Genomic DNA, 12,022 nt, shown 5'->3' with positions numbered 1-12,022 from the left:
TACAAAAGATATACACTAAATAAATATGTTATCAGACATAATAGAAGATCGGGATTCGAATCACATGGAGGAAAAAGATTAGGTGATTTCTTTATATTTGTCTAAATTTCGGCGACAAACTTACTTGATATTTATAAAAAATGCATATAATTTTGTATAATCAATATATAATGTATGTATACCGACTAGAAAAAATAAACATTAAATCTGATGGTTATTTGTGTAACAATCCCTTTCAATACCCTTTCAATACCACTATTATTTAAAACAAGGAGAAGAAAAAACGTATCTTTTATATTCGGAAAAAATATATGGACACTACATTAGTTTATTTGTCATAACTGAAATTATAGTGTCATAATTTCAAATTCTAGACTTAATTGTGTGACAAGGAAAAAAGAAAAACACCAAAAAATGAATTCCTAAACAAATAAATACAAATCTGTGACAGTTAGATGCAAGAAATATTCTTCAGCCACAAATAAATAAAGGGGAAGATATATAGGAGCAAGAAATAAAATTTTGTCCATTAAGAAGAATTTATATATTTTTTCTACAAATAAATTTCGTAAATTACAGTTTCTGTACTCCCTTAGGGCTGAGAAGAAATACTTACACTCTCATTTGCTGTCTAGTCTCATCAGCTAAGATCAGGTGACTTCTGTGTCTATCTCGGTCGGTGATTTTCCGGTGTCCCGCTTGACGGTGGAGCTACAGCGGCAGTTCCAACCGAAACCCTAACTAAACTCATCTCGGCCCGAACCTTGGACTGATTTAGGCCGCCAATTTCAAATGACGGCCCGGTTAATTGAATAACCACCATTTTCCCTCGGTTGCCACCGATCTACAGTTGAAGGTTCCCTCTTTCTACTTTCCTTTTCTCCGATGATAAAATATTTTCAATTTCTCAAGCTTCAATTTTAATTTAAGTGTTTTCCTTAGTAAATAATTTTGTGTATTAAAGTAGCTGACATGCAGTAATTTTACAGGTATAGGACATGGTATGAGAATAGTGTTTTATTGATATATTGGATGTTAAGTGTTGACAACAATTTCTGAGGTTTGATTGAAACTAGTAAAGATTGTTGCTTATTAGAGACTGGGCTAGACTAATAGGCTGAAGCAAAATGATACGTTGATATTTTATGGGAAGCTGCTGATGCTGAATGTGGATTTAACTGTCTCTTTTTAAATCATTGGATGATGTGTATACAATTAGTATTTAGGTCCAGTAGGCAAACTTCAGCCATTGAAGCTTCACATAAGTTGTGCCTGGTTTAATGGACCAACTTATCTAAATTCCTACATGGTCCAGCAGACCTGGTTAAAGTTAATGAAATCATGGCTGGGAATGGAGGTTTCTTCAGTTATTTGTTTGGTTTTTCCGATTTTTTGTTCTTGGAGCTCATTTACTTCTTCATTTGTTCCAGCATCTAAAACTCTTCATTGATGGCTGATCTCAAAGAACGACTGCTTCCACCAAAACCTGCATCAGCAGCAAATCTTAGAGAAGTAACTTTTAGGCCCCCTGTCTCTGGTCGTCAACCTTTTCAAGGTATAGATGTCTTGGGCCTTAAGAAGCGAGGTCAAGGACTTCGATCATGGATTCGGGTTGACACATCTGGCAACTCCCAGGTCATTGAGGTTGACAAGTTCACTATGATGCGTCGTTGTGACCTTCCAGCTCGTGATCTACGTTTATTAGATCCATTGTTTGTTTATCCATCAACAATCCTTGGCAGGGAGAAGGCAATTGTTGTAAATCTTGAGCAGATTCGATGCATCATTACAGCTGATGAGGTTCTCCTATTAAATTCTCTTGACAGCTATGTCCTGCAGTATGTGGTGGAGTTGCAGCGGCGATTGCAAGCTGCAGGAGCTGGTGATGTTTGGCAGCCAGAAGGTGAATTGAGCAGAAGAAGAGGAAGCAGGAATCTTGAGAATATGTTTGGTACTCCATCACCAGATTATTTGCCCTTTGAGTTCCGTGCTCTTGAAGTTGCGCTGGAGGCAGCTTGTACTTTTCTTGATTCTCAGGTATGTAGCAGAAAACACCATCTTTGCAGAATTTGTTTTCATCTACATATAGTATGAGTATATGGCACAAGTTTTGCAATGCAAATCTTGTAAGAACATATGTCTGAGTACTCAAGTAAGTAGAGGAGGTGAAATAAAATGGGACATTAGAAGCCGAGAGGTAATTTGGTAAATTAACATGTTACATGTCTGAAAAGACAGTGGGCGGTCTTGAAGTTTGTGCTATTGAATATGGTCCACGTTTCGTTGTTTTGTATAAGATAGCAGCAATGGATACTAACATCCATTGCTAAGAGACCAAAGTTACGTCGGTTACATAAAATAGGATAGGAGGAATAATCTGTTAAAGAGGGGTATTGGCAGCTCATGATCCAGTCAAAGATGGATTGCATTTGCTGGCAAGCTGTGAACTTAATTATCCAGAATATTTAAAAAATATACTGTCTTTATGGGAAAGCAGCACCATAAACTTCTGTCTTTCTTGATTTTGCACTCATAGAAAAGGTTCTATTTCATGACTATTGCTGTTGTTATTATGATGTCTCTTTGTTGCAGCTTTTTATCTTGATCTGCAACTTGTGTTAGTTCTATTTAGAAACTTTTTGTGGTTTGAGTTTTTCCAATATTTTCCCTGGATTATCAAGTGGGGCTGTAGTTTTAGAAAGCCATTTATTTAGTGAAATTTAGCAGAAAGCTTCACAGTGAAAAATGGACCAAAACATTATCAGTCTAAAGAAGGGTGGTGAGAACAATTCTCAATTATGCCTCATTAATCTCTTTGGTCATATTCTTATGTGGAGCTTCTCTGTAGTACTGGTCAGACCTACATATCCTGACTGGATAAGAGAGTTTGCGTTGACGTTATCCTTGAACTGCTACAACCATCCATGCAAAATATGTATGATGCAAGGATCCTTACTTGACAAAGTAAACTTCTCGATATACCTTATGAAAGATCTTGTCCTGAGGGCCAAAAAACAAACACTGAGTTCCAAGAGATAACAGCGACAAGCTTTGTGGAAATTTCATAGTTTTCACATGTAAATTTTGCAAGAAAGAGGTCTTGTCTCGAAGAGAGAGAATGAGCTTACAAGCAACATGGAATTATCATGATTCCATAACGAATCTCTCAGTTTCTTTAATATTCTTAACAAAATGCAAAACCATTTTGCAAGAACACAGGTACCAGCCTGAGCACCAAGAGAACCACTAAAATGACTGTGAACTAAGTGTGTCGTGAACGTTGAATATATATGTCCGTGATCTAGAACAAGTTAAACTAAACAATTGTTTATTATTGTACAACAGGATATTGTAAGGTAGACAAATATTTAGGCTGACATCTGGACCCTTCTTCTTTAGGCACATAGTTCTATATTATATGTTAGTGTCCACCCAGTTATTTTGATTTTGTTTTCTTTCCAATTGACCAGGCAGCAGAACTGGAAATTGAAGCGTATCCATTGTTGGATGAACTTACATCTAAAATCAGTACCTTGAATTTGGAACGAGTTCGTAGATTGAAAAGCAGGCTTGTCGCTTTGACTCGTAGAGTTCAGAAGGTATCCTAGCTATTTAATGTTTTTAGTATTTTCAAGCACAAGTTACTGCTTATATCATCTTACCTTATCACCATCTTTTATCTAGGTTAGAGATGAGATAGAGCAACTTATGGATGATGATGGGGACATGGCTGAGATGTATCTTACTGAGAAGAAAAGGCGGATGGAATTGTCTTGCTATGGAGATCAATCTTTGCTTGGCTACAGGTCAACAGATGGTGCGTTGTCCGTGTCTGCTCCAGTTTCCCCTGTTTCTTCACCTCCTGAGAGCAGGAGGCTTGAAAAAAGCTTGAGCATAGCAAGAAGCAGGCATGAGAGCATGAGAAGTTCGGAAAGTGGCACTGAAACTCAGAGTATAGAAGAGCTGGAGATGCTTTTGGAGGCTTACTTTGTTGTTATTGACAGCACTCTCAACAAGTTGACATCGGTATCTTCTTGAGTCTCTATTGTTTGTCCTTTCATCTTGTGTTCCTTTTCTTAATCAAGCTTTTGTTTTTTCTGTTACAGCTGAAGGAGTATATTGATGATACAGAAGATTTCATTAACATTCAACTGGTATGCATTATACATTCAAGTTGGTCTTACTGGGATTTTACTTCGCATTCGCCCATCTTGACTTGTTAAAACATGAAAGTTGTAAGATTGGGATAGGTAAAACATGCACTTCAATATAATTTCCGGGATCGGTTTTCTCATATCATAGGCAGTTCTTGTTACAGTAACTGTGTACATATGATATGAACTTGATTTGAAGATATTCTATGTGCAGGATAATGTCCGGAATCAGCTTATTCAATTTGAGTTGCTACTTACAACTGCAACCTTTGTGGTTGCCATCTTCGGGGTTGTGGCAGGAATTTTTGGGATGAATTTTGAAATACCAATGTTTAATCAACCGGATGCATTTAAATGGGTCCTAATAATTACAGGTGTTACTGGAGCAGTGATATTCTTTGCATTTTTGTGGTTCTTCAAATATCGAAGATTGATGCCACTATAGATGCTTGAGAGCACAGCCAATTGAGAATACAACAGTTCTAGTAATGAGGACGGATTGCTGGTAATATTCGAAGGCACTTGAGAGTGGATCGTAGTTGTGGAATAAATACACGAGCCTATGAGGGAAATAAGCGCTTCAGTAAAGGCCAGTATCTGTTCGATGCTATCTACCAGAACTGATAGATTTACTGAATCATGTGTTCTTACTACTAGGTAGCTTCAAAGTTGAATTACTCATTATAATAGCATGTATTCTTGGAGTTCAAAAAAATGAAGAATGGCTAATTCTTGTCAAAAATTCAAGGTCAGCACAATGGCGAGTGACTTTGATCTTGCATCACAACTGTTTCAGTGTCTCTAAAGTGCTAGGTAAATACGAAGAGGAAATAAAAATACACAATTGAAGTAGAGTTGGTTTCCCAAATAGAATGAATCGTATGGATTAGCATGTTTTCCCCGTTACCTTTTTCTCTGAATAAAATATACCTTTCTCGTACTAGTTCTATATTCTACTGGTAGTGCGCCATATGTTCTTAGTACGCTATCCGATTTAGCTGTAACTTTATCCAACAACCCAGTATTCTCTGCTTATTCATACATGATTCACAAATGGCAGGTCATGATCCAATGAAGCTAATCTTCGCTAAAACTAGACTCCAGAAGATTACATTTTAAAGAAGACAGAATGGCACTTCAGCTCTTTGTGTGATATTATTTTCTAATTTTCTCTATAGAACAAGCATAACAAAAAGAAAAAATGGAATGAAAAGTAAGGTGTAAGAGAGCTTAACATAACAGTCTAAATGCGACAGAGCAAGCAGTCAAATGAACCCTTACTGAACACCATATCAGGGCTTCACAGTTAAGTTTATTCTTTTTGTTTTTAGAATTATTGCGTCAAAATATTTCTTCAGATTTTACTATTTCAAGTTGTAAAACGACATAAATATCACCTTGGTTTATATATGCCGACTAGAGACTCAGTTTTATCAAATGAGAATTGCTCTCTACTATGATTTACTTAAATAACTTCTCTCTTCTTTTCTTTCTTTTTTTGGAATTTAATAAATAGTACTCCATTTGTAGAGTTTATTTTTGAGTTGAATAAAGTTTTTTTTCCAAACAAAAACACCTTATCACCAAATCCAATGGTTCGTTATATTTCCCTCCACTATCTGTCCAACAACACGAGCCATCAACCAACCATAGTCATGGCCGTAACCACGGCTTTACAGACCCTCCCTTCTTCCTTCACTCTTCCTCGCTCTCACCCTTCACATCCCTTTATCTCTTTTTCCTTTTCCCATTTCCCTATTCGCACACTCTTCCACTCTTCCTCAAGATCAGTACTCCCCAGCTTCAAGGGGGGAATTCAATGCGTCAAGAAAGAAGCTGACCCAAAGCTCGGCGTCAGTGTTTACAAGCCTAAATCATACCAAGTCCTTGTTTCTGATGCCGCCAATTCTCTCGCTTTTGCCCTTAATGATGGAAAGACCCGACTCGAAATTGACTTCCCGTAATTCTCCTATTTCTTCCCTCTAATTAATTGTTTCTTTAATTTGTGCTATAGCTGTTTCATAATTTTCTTCTTGTTACTTTCAAGGAACTTTTCGTAATTAAAGACAAATTATTGAGTATTGGAATGGATATTGGGGATTCATATTGCTGACTCTAACTAGTTTGGGATTAAGGCCCATTAATAGTATGTAGTTGCGTATTTACTGCGCACAGTTTGTTCGTATTTGTGTTATGCAATGGGAGTGGTTTTTTACTACTACTAGTTATGTAGCAACCTTGTGAAAGAAGTTTGTATAGGTAAGTTAAAATTATTCCGAGTCCAAATCGCACGGATGAAACAAAGTTGAAATCTTTTGAATGGAAATACTGTCAGAGCAGTAGAAAATCAGCTTATTTTACCTTTATATACCAATGTGAGTGGTGACTTGGACATAATTGCCTGCTTTTTATGTGGAACAAAAGACCCAAAATCACACCTTTCCACCACCAGGGATGTGTCCCAATATAAAGACATTCGTCTAGAAGTCTCTACTTGTGGATTAGATATTTAACACATTTTTGTGCATATGAATAGGTGACCTAGATTCTGTTGCAATTCCTAATTGTCGTTTACTTAATAACTTTCTTCCAACTGATGAGTATGGTTCCTGTCATAAAAAATGACAAAAGGTAAAAGGAAGTGAAGTGTTTACACATTGAGTAAATTTTTCAAAGCTGAAATTTATGCTAAAAGTTTAGGTGTTGTAAGCTAAAATTGATGGATATTTACCTTAATCTAATATGTCTCGTTTTTAAAATTAGTTACAGATCATGTGCCCATCAGATCTTAGAGTGATGACTTAGTGTGTTAAAGCTAAATATATTTTTCTCCAACAATTTTTAGCTGCATTCATTGTATTGGAAATTTTGTTATCTCCTGCATCTGAACGAATCCGCATTGTAGTACTGAATATCTTCATCATATAAAATGAACACTTTTTTACCAAACATCAAGTCAGGTCACTTTCCAAATCAGAACACTTCAAGCACTTTTTAAGCTGGTGTCAGCAGTACATTATTTTTGCCTTTGAATTGTAAATACGTTCATGAAGTTCGATAGGAATATACCCTTTTTGAGTACATGCTTATTCTTTCAATAATAAATTTGTCATTGCTTCTTTCCTGACACTTTTCCTGTTTGTTTTTACTCTCCATTGGTTTACATCTTCAGGCCCTTGCCCACCAGCATTTCTTCTTATAAGGTATCATGTTAACTGTCTTACATTTGTATTAGTTCTGTGCTCATGACATATTGTTGTCAGGAGTTATTCTATTTTTCTGGATAATTATGATCTCTCATATTTTGCATATGACTTGCTATGCAACCATGCAATTCAGGGATCTTCGGATGAGTTCAGTGATGCCAATATCCAACTTGTACTAGCTGTTGTTCAGAAGCTTCAGGAAAAGAAGGAAACTAGAGCTTGTGTGGTGAGAAGAAACTTCGTCATTCTTTTTTTTTTGTAGAAGTTATAATTCACTTGAATGCACAGAAGCAGATCTGACAAGATCCCTCAAATTGTAGGTGTTTCCTGACAAACCTGAAAAGCGTAGGGCCTCCGAGCTTTTCAAAGCAGCTCTTGACTCGGTACTGAATAACTCGTCGTCGATTTCAATTCTCATTTCTGATACTGTGAAATATAGCATTTAGTTCTAGTAGGGAATACCTTCGTGTGTAAGTAGGCTGCTTTCATGAGTGTAGTAGGTTTTGCCTCATCTAAACTTCTTCTTGAACTAGAGGTGAATGATTAAATATTGAAAATCCTTTTTAGCTGTTTATGAAATGGAGTCAATTCATCTTTTTCTTTTTGCACTTTGGAGTTGCAGTTCATAGTGTCTCAAAAATATCATTGAAATCTGATCATGCCTTCTTTAACCCTTTCAGATAGATGGTATTACCATTGGGTCCTTGGATGATATTCCTGGTGGCGCTGTGACCTCATTCTTCAGATCTGTAAGGAATACACTGGATTTCGATTTTGACGATGATAATGAAGGTTAATTGCACATATTTAACTGTTCTTATGATTCCAACTCTTTCATCAACTTAGCCACTGTTGTTCAATAACCAGTTCTCAATAAATCCATTACGATATCCACATAAGCTTTCTTTCTTGTACTTTTCTGGTAGGGGAGAGGGGAGAGGGGAAGGGTGATGAGATCCTGTTTTGTCCTTCAAAGAAAACTGATAGGAAACAGTCTTTTGAATTTTGTTTGGTGTTTAAGGCTTTTAAGTCTTTATGATATAAATTAGAAATCCTGCAAATGTTAGGTTCCCCTGGTGCATTTAACACGAACAGAACTCAAGAACATCAAAAACATGAGTACATACATGCGTCTTGTGCTGATGCTATCCAATCCTGCTTCAAAATCAGCTGGAGTTTTTCTCCTCTAGCGATATTTCATCATACAGTTTGTTTTTGTCTTTTAAAGCATTTTAATCCTTAGGTTTAATGGGTTTAGCTATCTTTTTATTACATTCATTCTGATTTTCTTGAAGTTCTTAAAGGAATTGATGGTTCCGTTAACTCTTGTTTTATTAAAACCTAAACCTCCAAGATTTACAAGGGCCTAGTTACTCAAAGGAACAGCTTGGTTCCGGGTTCTTGCAATGGTCATCAAATATTTGCTTATGCTATGTGTACTGTACCTTAAGGCTTCATGCATCTTTATTGGCTCAGGTCGTTGGAAGTCTGACAAGCCTCCTACACTTTATATATTTATCAACTGCAGCACTCGTGACCTTGCGTACATTGAGAAGTATGTGGTAAGATCTGTTGGTATTAGAAAGTCAAAATCATCTTATTTTTCACTTCCATATTTGCAAGAGATCTCCAGTAAAAATCAAGCTCACTAGTGTATCAATGTGTGGTCATCCTTACTTACAAGTGTCACCCGTTCTTTGGGTGAAAGTCTATCAAACGTTTGTGTCATCAGCCAAGATTGTTGTTGATTCTCTTGGCTAGTGTTCTGACTACATTATTTACACCACTTCCCTTGGATAGAAAAAAGATAAACAAAAGAAAGTAAGTGAAGAAGCAACTTCGAGATTGTGAAAAAGACACAACTGTCATTTAGAAGTGCCTTGCATGAAGCTTTTTCTCGCAGTCCTGTCCCTTTGATTTTCATTAGTTTAATTTGTTTCTAGAAATAACGTGAACTGTCTGATACATTGTTCGTTTGCTCTTCCATGTACTATAGCTTAATTACTTAGCTTATTATTATCGTTTTTCGTGACCTTAGTATTTAGTTTTTATTTTATTGTATCTTTAAATATTGGGTATGTTGTTGTTGTTGTATTGTATCTTTAAATAAATATTTCTTTTATGCATTTATTCAAGGGTTGATGATATTGACATCTATTGCATTGGCAATGTGCAGGAAAAAATTGCTATGTCAACCCCTAGCCTCCTTTTCAATCTAGAGCTTGACACCTTGCGGTATTAAATTCTGATTAATATTTTTTTATTAGCTTTTTTATCCCCTCAATTGCATGATTAACCAATAAGTTTATTCAAAATTGCAGCGCTGACCTGGGTATTTTTGGCTTTCCACCCAAGGAATTGCATTACCAATTTCTTTCTCAATTCACCCCAGTTTTCTATATTCGAACAAGAGAGTACTCAAAGGTGACAAGTTTGTAATCTTGGTTTTATCTTCGTCTGTCTTTTGTCCATGTTGTAATTCCGTATGAATAATTTCTTTTTTCTTTTTCTAATGGAAGACAGTTGCAGTGGCACCTTATATTGTGAACTACAATGGAGCTCTCTTCCGTCAATATCCTGGTAAGATTTCGTTCATCTGGTTATACGCTTATTTAGGGATTCTGTTACTTCTATTTCATCATTTCTCTATTTTTTATCGACTTCTCTTCTTGTTTCTCAATTATATATCCTTCTTTCTGATACCAAAATATGAGTGCAGATTATTTTCTTTGTGTTTACTCCAGTAGAACAATAAGATATAAGAGGATACTTGTAAATATTTCCAACCTTTGCAAATTTACTGTAGTCCAGGTCATATTATGAGTATAAAATCAAATCTGATCCTAGGAGCTGTTTTCTCACTTGAAAGTGAGATGAGAGAAGAAAATGAAACCCCTTATTCCAATTCTTGTCTTTGTTTGTGAACATTAGGACGACATACTGTCAAATGTAAACTCTTTGCCTGTTATAGTTATTTGTGGAACTCTACATAATCAAGAATAGTTTCCTTTTATAGAAAATTCAAATGCTGTAAATGAAATTAATGTATTTGAAATGAGATAATTAGCATCGGGTCAGAGTAAAAGATTTCCAGCACTTTTTGTTTCATATAATATTCATCAATGTTGTTCTCTGATATTGAGGCTGAGGTATAGGTAATGTATCTGCTAATCACTCATCATTCAGATTTCAGGGCATTGACTTGCTCCATCTTATAGTTGGTAAACAGAGAATATGTCAAATAGCAATATCAACCCCATCTTGCAAAATAAACAAATAAACAAAAGACAAGAGAACAGCACCTGCAGCTAACTTGTAAGATTGTGTATGTGGTGTCTCTATGGAAATACCAACAATCTTTAGCTTTGTTTTAAATTTTGCAGGGCCTTGGCAGGTGATGCTGAAACAGACAGATGGTTCTTTTGTTTGTGTGGCAGAAAGCGCAACTCGCTTCACTCTTGGCGAAGTAACTATACATCTGATCCTTGTGCTTCTTAATTAACTTTTATGGTAAATAAGTTGCTCATTAGGGTGTTATGGCAGACCAAGGAAGAACTATTGAGAGTCCTCGGACTGCAAGAGGAGAAAGGAAGCTCACTTGAATTTCTCAGAAGAGGCTACAAGGTCTCTTTATATTAATTTCATCCTTTTCATAATTTTGTGTTTATTTGTGTTTTCTCCCATTACTCAAATAAACTTCTCATTGCTTATCCTAAGATGATCAGTAAATTACGCAATAGATTTGAGAATCTGTTTGAATGATGGGTTAAATGTCTTACTGCAGACTGCAACTTGGTGGGAAGAAGATGTTGATTTAGAAGCGTCCTCTGCATGGCGTAGCTGAACAGAAGATTGCCAGAGAAGATAATGGCGGGTGGAGAGTTAAAACATAAAATTCGGGTGGTGGAGGAACAAGCTACTAATATTCCAGATTTGTTGATCCAGCATTTCCTTCAGAGAGATGTTCTTTGTATTCACTTTACTTGTATATTTCCACTAAAAAGAAGGTTGTCTTTTAAAGAAGTGACAAGTCCTTGAAGTCTCCTTGCTCTAAACCACATCTCTATAAGATTAAACTTTGTCATGTATTACTGTAATCCGAATTAGTGATTTATTGAGAGTGACGAGCGAGAGATGTAAAAATCTAGCATTAATTCAGTGTTTGGTTATTTGTTTTGATGCTTGCATAAAATTCAGCATTCTAATACATTGTTTGGTTGTCATCCTTGTTGCCAATAAAGAAATCTATATACTATTATTTTATACAGGATAGAAGGTAAAATAAGAACATCTGGATTAGTATTACATGGATTGAAACTACTAAAATGTACCCAAAAAAAGCCTCATGTATTAAACAACTTATTTAATAATAAGTAAATAAAAATATATTTTAATCCTGATATTCAAATTCATGTATTACTAATCAATGTATTACAGTCCTTGCATGGCTAATCATTACATTACAATCCATATATTTTTAATCCTTATATTATAATTTTAGCATTACTAATTTCTATAAAACTTATCTCTAAACCAAACAACCCCTTATTTTAAGACGACATTAACGACTCCTGAACTAAAAATCTTAATTTCAGAACAATTCAGAATATTTTTGTCCCGAAAAACTAAAATTCAGGTCGCACTGGCTAATTCGTAAAATAG

General features: G+C 35.7%; 2 protein-coding genes across 2 annotated transcripts; both read left to right on the top strand.

Moving 5' to 3' along the window:
- The first annotated feature begins 528 nt into the window (after window positions 1-528).
- LOC104118375 (magnesium transporter MRS2-1) lies at window positions 529-5,097 on the top strand. Its single transcript, XM_009629604.4, has 6 exons — window positions 529-856; window positions 1,431-2,037; window positions 3,471-3,599; window positions 3,685-4,026; window positions 4,107-4,154; window positions 4,369-5,097. The coding sequence occupies exons 2-6, from the start codon at window positions 1,450-1,452 to the stop codon at window positions 4,597-4,599; spliced, it is 1,338 nt and encodes a 445-aa protein (XP_009627899.1). The 5' UTR covers window positions 529-856; window positions 1,431-1,449; the 3' UTR covers window positions 4,600-5,097.
- A 603-nt stretch (window positions 5,098-5,700) lies between these two features.
- LOC104118377 (protein LPA3) lies at window positions 5,701-11,536 on the top strand. The gene is made up of 12 exons (XM_009629605.4): window positions 5,701-6,114; window positions 7,327-7,357; window positions 7,494-7,586; window positions 7,681-7,743; window positions 8,041-8,152; window positions 8,837-8,922; window positions 9,537-9,595; window positions 9,682-9,784; window positions 9,880-9,940; window positions 10,744-10,826; window positions 10,904-10,984; window positions 11,145-11,536. Exons 1-12 carry the CDS (start codon window positions 5,747-5,749, stop codon window positions 11,202-11,204), a joined length of 1,200 nt encoding a protein of 399 aa, XP_009627900.1. The 5' UTR covers window positions 5,701-5,746; the 3' UTR covers window positions 11,205-11,536.
- Window positions 11,537-12,022: the final 486 nt, after the last annotated feature.

This window comes from Nicotiana tomentosiformis, chromosome 6, assembly GCF_000390325.3.
Source record: "Nicotiana tomentosiformis chromosome 6, ASM39032v3, whole genome shotgun sequence".
NCBI classification, from domain to species: domain Eukaryota; kingdom Viridiplantae; phylum Streptophyta; class Magnoliopsida; order Solanales; family Solanaceae; genus Nicotiana; species Nicotiana tomentosiformis.
The sequence above is the reverse complement of the archived record's forward strand: the minus strand, read 5'-3'. Positions and strand labels throughout refer to the sequence as shown.